Source organism: Sinocyclocheilus anshuiensis, unplaced genomic scaffold (assembly GCF_001515605.1).
Source record: "Sinocyclocheilus anshuiensis isolate Anshui unplaced genomic scaffold, SAMN03320099.WGS_v1.1 scaffold832, whole genome shotgun sequence".
Classification (NCBI taxonomy): Eukaryota; Metazoa; Chordata; class Actinopteri; order Cypriniformes; family Cyprinidae; genus Sinocyclocheilus; species Sinocyclocheilus anshuiensis.
The window spans coordinates 46,846-54,512 of NW_015549602.1; the positions used below are offsets into that span (position 1 = coordinate 46,846).

Here is a 7,667-nt window from a genome sequence, read left to right on the forward strand (position 1 = left end):
TGGCTTTTGCCTTGGAACTCTCCCATGGATGCCGTTTTTGCCTAGTCTCTTTCTTATTGTTGAATCATGAACACTGACCTTAATTGAGGCAAGTGAGGCCTGCAGTTCTTTAGATGTTGTTCTGGGTTCTTTTATGACCTCTTGGATGAGTCGTCGTTGTGCTCTTGGAGTAATTTTGGTTGGCCGGCAACTCCTGGGAAGGTTCACCATTGTTCCAAGTTTTCTCAATTTGTGGATAATGGCTCTGACCATGGTTCACTGGAGTTCCAAAGCCTTAGAAATGGCTTTATAATCCTTTCCAGACTGATACATGTCAACTGTTTTGATTCTCATCTGTTCTTGAATTTCTTTAGATCACGGCATAATGTGTTGCTATTTAAGCATGCTTCACTTTGTCAGACAGGTTCTATTTAAGTGATTTCTTGATTCAACAGGTCTGGCAGTAATCAGGCCTGGGTGTGGCTGGTGAAATTTAACTCAGCTTTCTAAAATAATGTGGTTAATTGCAGTTCTTTCATGATTTAACAGGAGGGGGCAATTCATTTTTCACGTAGGGCCACGTAGGTTTGGACAGCTTTTTTCCCTTAATAAATGAAATCATCATTTAAAAACTGGATTTTGTATTTACTTGCATTATCTTTGTGTAATATTTAAATTTGTTTGATGATCTGAAACATTCAAGTGTGACAAACATGCAAAAAAAATAAGAAATCAGGAAGGGGGCCAACACTTTTTCACACCACTGTATATATGGAACACATGACAAAATATGTGATATGATATGTGATATGTGAAATTAAGATGAATTGAGTAAACAAATTATTTTTACAATACCTGTCTAACGATTGAAGTTACATCTTTGCTAGGTGTGGTGGAGGCTGGATCACTCTCAGATTCATCATGAACAAGCATGGTTTTCACTGACTCGGTTTCACCATTATTCAACTTTGATGAGCTGGAGAGGAAAAACAATTCATCCTTAAAAGATTTGTGGTGTTCTATATGGTTTCCTGAGTAGTATTTTAATTAACTGGACTGTGTCACATGCCATGTCCTTGAGTTCTCTGCTCCTGAAGTGGATTCATCACCCTGCTCCTGCTCCACCACGTCATCATCTACATCTGAATCTTCACTCGATGAGGAGTAATCTGTCACCTTATTATGAGGTCGCACATCTTCCACTGCACGCAGCTCCTTGGCCAGAGCAGTGAGATCCTGGAGGTGTGGGAAAAGTCTACATGTAAGGGTCTTTGTCAACAGCACTCTTAAATTGATTCCTCTCTCACACTGAAAAGTTGTATTATTACAATAATAATTTGTAGAGTACTCAGCCAGTCAATAAAATAGTGCAAGGTGGTTGCAATTCTGGAATGTTGATAAGGCATAAATATGCATCACTGTAACAGTAAAAATTTGAAAGAAAAAAATCAAATCAACATCTCTGTCTCTACACAGCAACTTGACATATGCCTTTTACATGTGCCTACTTCTACATCACTGCCTCTTTTTGCACATGCAGTAGGTAAATAACGAGAGAGGCAAACACAGGTTTACTCAACAACCAAATGATAAAGATGGCTCAGAGGATAACAAGATGCTGTGCAGTCTTTGCACTGCCTTCTTTCTGATCCTAACATTAGAAACGAGTGGATGAACTTTTTTTAATAAAGGTTCAGATTGCGTCAATAAGAACCTGGTCATTTGTTCGGTTCTTTATCCTGCAGATTCATTTTTAAACAAGACACAATTCGACGCAGGATTTTCAGAGAGATTGAAACTAAAAGACGATGTTGTGCTGACCATTTTGGATAAGTCAGAAATGTCGCAACACACAAGTGTGAGTACCAATGTTTTTATTATGTCACGATTGCTTTGTCTGTTACAGATAGTCTGATATGTTCCGAGTATTTATAAGTTTTTAACCTAAACCACAGCAGCGTCCTTCTATGAACGATGCAGGCTGTCAAAAGAAAAGAAAAGTTGTATTATTACAATAATAATTTGTAGAGTACTCAGCCAGTCAATAACATAGTGCAAGGTGGTTGCAATTCAGGAATGTTGATAAGGCATAAAGATGCATCACTGTAACAGTAAAAATTTTAAAGAAAAAAAGGCAGCAAATCAACATCTCAGTCTCTGCACAGCAACTTGACATGTGTCTTGCCAATTACTAAACTAAATTAAAAAAGCTTTCAATTAAACTTGGAAAGAAAAAAAAAAACACTTTCATAAGGAGTGGTGTTCACTTGAACAGAAAATGTACAGCTATTCAAAAAGATCCAAGTGCAGTAAAATCAAATATCACAATACAATATGTGCAGACAAAGCAAAAACGTCATCCAACTCACTACTTCTACCTAGTTTAAATTGTCAGAGAGATTGACTGATTAATGGTGAAGAACATCATGGACAATCCATAAAATTCCAAAATCTCAAATAAAGCAAAAGGAGTAAAAAAAGAGAGATCTACACCCAGAGTAAAAATGTTCAGTGTGAATGTATCTATCATTCAGTTCAATAGAAACTGTCAATAGAAACAATAGAAATCTGTCTGAATATGAGGCCTTTTTGTCATTTCTGCACACCAACAAATCAGATGATTTGACATTAAAAGACAACAATTACTTACAGCATGTCTAGTTGGTCTTACAAAGTCTTTCTTCTTTTCTGACTTCTTCCCAGCAATCTCTGGCAGCTGCATTGGTGAGCCCTCAGACTTTGAAGAGGCTGCAGAGAGAGTGATAATGCACAAGAGTCATTTTCAGGTAGACGGGTGGGACACGTCCAGATCACTTTTTGCCAAAGCCGGTTTGATCCCCACTGCTTGTTGAAAAAGCTCATGTCAGAGATGTGTCTTGTACAAAGTTTTGATTTCATTTGGGTCATTCAGTGTCAAATCAACCAAATTCCAGAAACAAATTCCACTATTTTGTTGAGGTGGGTCAAAATGGAAATTTTCATCTGGGATTCAGAGCCAAATTACAAGAAGGTAAAAATGACTTCAGAAAGATGGCAGCATTATGTTGTTTTCAGAGAAAGATTGGTTGGTCTATTAGTAAAATCGGTTGACTTTAGTAATCTTTGTTGCATTATATGCCAATGGTGACCGTTCAAAAATAGGAAAAAAAGCATTTTAAAATTTTTCGCCAAAGTTTGCATGTCTGTAACTCAAGAAGTATTAAAGATATCTTAATGCCCTTTTAGATTTTATTAGTGTTCAGGAGCATGTTGATCATGTTCACGTTCACATATGTACGTGTGCTTGCAAACATAAAGGCCTTGGACCTTTTCATGTTTGGATGCATGCATACTCACGCTAACACACACACACACACACACACACACACACACACACACTTATACAAACCATTGGGAGTATTAAAAAGTTTTCTATTTCATCCTACCCTGAACTGCATCCAATATCATTTCATCAATCTGATAGTATAACTCTCTCTTTCTCTCTCTCACTCAGTCACCCACCCACCCAACCAACCAACCCATTTTTGATAATACTTTTTCTGCGCAAAAGAAAACAAAAATAACAACTTTATTCAACAATTTGTCTCCTCCGAACGTTTCTTTTGGTATCTTCATTTTTAAGGCCTTATATGGTTCAGTTCTAGAGATATAGGGCTCTCAATATGGCTCCAGGAGTCAGTGGTAAAAAAAAAAAATCAAATGTGAATCACTTTGCATACACCCGATTCTTTTTTCTTTTAAAGAGAAATGTCTGAAGAACAAATAATGTTGAGACTAGAAATGTATCATGTTTCCCTCGATCAAAACAATTGCATAGCTCATACCTGTCTCAGTGCCATATATATTATTTTTCCAAAGTTTGCGTGCCTGTAACTCAAGTATTAAAGATATCTCAGTATGATTTTACATTCTGGTTCTTAAACTTTTCTTTTGGAATCATCATTTCAAAGGCCCTATATGGTTAAATCCCAGAGATATGGGGATCTCAATGCAGCTTCATGTCCAAATTGTTGAATCAGAAGTCAGTAGTCAAAAACCAAATGATGGTCACTTTGTATGCAGCTGATATTTACTGTATTTAAAGAGAAATGTTTGAAGAATAAATAATGTTGAAACTAGACTTGTAACTTGTTTCCCTTTATCAAAACAATTGCATAGAACAGTGGTCGGCAACAGGCGGCCCGCGGGCCAAAACTGGCCCGCCAGCAATAATATCTGGCCCACGCTCTCAACCTGAAATAGATCTGTCATGACAGCAACAGTTACTCACAATCACTTCGTCTTTTGTGGTTTTGCCTTCAAAATAAAAGTGTGAGAACGTTTTTGCAACAATGTTTTATTTTGAGATGAATTGAGAGCTTTTAATTCAAAAAGTTCTGAATGACATTCAAAAGAGTCTGTGGATCGCTAGACACACCTCTAAAATAGCCATCATGAAATGTGTGGTATGAAAACAATAACAGTGAACCATGAAACGTTTGCTTATAACGCGGCGCCTCAGCACCAACACGTGAACAATAACAAAGCAAATTCAGCTTCCTTTTTATCAAAAAGATTGACAAGACAATCAGCAAAATAAAAAATATATTGATCATGAATGCAGAACAGCTGGGGGTGCATATGCTTATACTCCTGAAACAACAGAGTAAACAGGAGTAGGCTACATGAATAGAGTTAAAGTTAGATGAAATTCAGTAACTACGTTCAAAATACATTTTGGCTATTACACAGGATAGGACTTAAACGACGAGGCAGCCGTTTTCCTTTGCCCACAATAACTCTAACTAATGCTCGCTCACTTAAAAACAAGATGTCTGAACTTGCAGCACTAATGAGATATAATCGAGACTTCAAGAGAACAAACTTGCTTTGCATTACTGAAACATGGCTAGCGGAGGAGATTGATGACATAAACCTCGAGGGATATTCGTTAATACGACTGGACCGTGACAGCCAGAAATCATTTAAAAGCATCGGAGGAGGACTATGTATGTTTGTCAACGACAGCTGGGCAACCAATGCTACGGTACGTGGAACCTACTGTTCAGCCGACTACGAATTATCGGTTTCATTCAGACCACACTATTTGCCTCGACAGTTCAGACAAATCACTGTTATTCTGGTCTATGTGCCTGGGCCAGATTTTTCACTTGCAGCCGAGGGCATTGCTGCCAGCTACAACATGGCGTTGCACAATTCAGCGGATGATCCAGTGTTTCTCCTTGGAGATTTTAATAACTGTGAAATATCAGCAGTTTTGCCGAACTTGGAACAGTATATAACTTGTCCGACGAGACTGAACAAAACCTTAGATAAATGCTTTGGTAATGTGGACAGTACTTATGTGTCACGGTTACATCCACCACTAGGACGTTCAGACCATAACGTCATCCATCTCCTTCCAAAATACAGGCAGATGTTAAAAAGGACTAAACCTGTCATCCAGCAGGTGCAGTCATGGACTAAAGATTCAGTGGCAAACCTTAGAGACTGCTTTGAGAGCACCGATTGGGACTTGTTTTTTAATGATTTTAATTGCTGCAATGATCATGAGTTGTTGAATGACACAATTACTGGTTATATTAACTTTTGTGCAGAGACTGTGGTTCAAACAAAAAACGTTAAGAGTATTTCCAAACAACAAACGCTGGATTAACAAAGATCTTAAACAATCTTTAAATGAGAAGAGAATGGCTTTTTTAAGGAATGAGACACAAAGTAAAAGAGCCAAATAAAGAGGTCAAACGTAAGATAAAGGAGGCGCAAATACAGTATAAAGGGAAAGCTGAGAAGAAATTTACAAGTGGTAATGTCAGAGATGCATGGAGGGGACTAAACATAATGATGGGTAGACAACAGAAACAAATACAACTGGTTGATGATGACCCCCATACATTTGTAAATAATTGAAATGTTTTTTATTCACGATTTGACAATACTATAGGTGTTAATAATGTGAATAATGATACTCTCATTGAATCTAAATCTATGAGAATAGAGGCAAGGGAGGTTACCAAAGTGCTCCGTAGAATTAAAACACATAAAGCCACCGGTCCAGATGGCCTTAAGGGCATTGTATTAAAAGAATGTGCAGAAAAACTTGGGCATGTTTGTACTAGGTTGTTTCAGGTCTTTTTAGATGATGGTTTTGTACCAGCAGCATGGAAAAACACCACTGTTATTCCAGTACCTAAAACTTCTCAGGCCAGAGCTCTTAAAGACTTTCGCCCAATTGCATTAACATCTATTCTGTGCAAGTGCATGGAGCGTATATTATGTAAAGAATTGATGTCACAAATTAAAGGCTTTGTAGATCCATTACAATTTGCTTACATGCCCGATCGGAGCACGGTGGATGCCTCTCTGACCTTGTTACATAAGGCCCAACACCACCTAGATAAAACAAATGCTCATGTCAGAATTCTTTTTATGGATTTTACATCAGCCTTTAATACTATACAACCGAAAATTTTAAAAGAAAGATTGCAAGATTTAGGTGTAAGCAGTTGGTTGATTTTATGGATTGAAAATGTTTTAAGAAATACACCCCAACGAGTTTGTGTTAATGGAATCTCATCTGATTATACAGTCCTGAATTCAGGGTTACCACAGGGGTGTGTGTTATCACCTCTGCTTTTTTCTGTCTATATTAATGAACTTCAATGTAACAGGGATGATCTCACCCTGATCAAATACACTGATGATTTGGTTTTAATCTCTTGCCAATTGGACATGAATAGTTTAACTTATTTTGAGTATATTGAAAGTCTTATTCAGTGGTTTGATGATAGTCACTTACAATTGAACATTGAGAAGACAAAAGGTATGGAGCCAGATCGGCCTCAAAAATAATACATTTATAAAACAAAATTCATAAATGCACAGCACAATTTACATTTACAAAATCCGATTCGTAAATTCAAAACACAATTCATAAATACAGAAGTAAAAGCATAAATATTTCCCCAAATGCTCACACAAAAGCATCTTACCTAAATAAATTTAAAATGTTTACACAAATATGTATATATCAAGTTCTTGAATTAATTTCCATCACACATTTATGAATGATGTTACATGCATTTATGGATCATTGAATCTGCATTTGCAAATCGTCACACGTGCGTGGACTGCTTTGAATTTGTATCATGGTATGGCAATTTAACAATGAGACAGAAAAATAAATTGACACGAGTAATTAATGAAGCGAATAAGATAATCGGCCAGAAACAGAGTACAATGCAAGAGCTGTTTTTACACTTTATGGAAAAAAAGGCGATCGCAATATATTCAGACCAAACTCATCCACTTCATTTCTGCTTTGAGGCCCTTCCTTCAGGGCGCAGGCTGCGTATACCGCTGGCTAAAAAGAACCTATATAAAAGATAATTTGTACCATTGGCGGTGACTGTTTTAAACCAAATTCTTAATTGAGGTATTATCATGAAGTATCTTTATGGGTAGGTGTGTGTACACATGTGTATGCATATGTGTGGGCATACATATATATATTGTATTGTATTAATTTTTTATTTATTTATTTATTTATTTTTATTATGTGATATGTGAATGTATAGTATTATCTGTTAGGATGTATTTTCTATGCCAGTGTCAAAGATGAATTTCTGTTCAGGAAATCTGGACAGACAATAAAGTTAAACTAAACTAAACTAAACTAAAGATGCCTA

General features: G+C 36.7%; 1 protein-coding gene across 4 annotated transcripts in view; it reads right to left on the minus strand.

Moving 5' to 3' along the window:
* LOC107658686 (mitogen-activated protein kinase kinase kinase kinase 4-like) overlaps positions 1–7,667 on the minus strand; it is a 128,622-nt gene that overhangs the window by 28,220 nt on the left and 92,735 nt on the right. For all 4 annotated transcript variants that reach the window (XM_016447337.1, XM_016447336.1, XM_016447335.1 and 1 more), the window contains 3 exons: positions 2,630–2,727; positions 1,049–1,215; positions 835–955 (listed from right to left, as the gene is read on the minus strand). In XM_016447337.1, the coding sequence (XP_016302823.1) occupies positions 835–955; positions 1,049–1,215; positions 2,630–2,727 (386 nt within the window). The remainder of the gene's footprint in view (positions 1–834; positions 956–1,048; positions 1,216–2,629; positions 2,728–7,667) is intronic.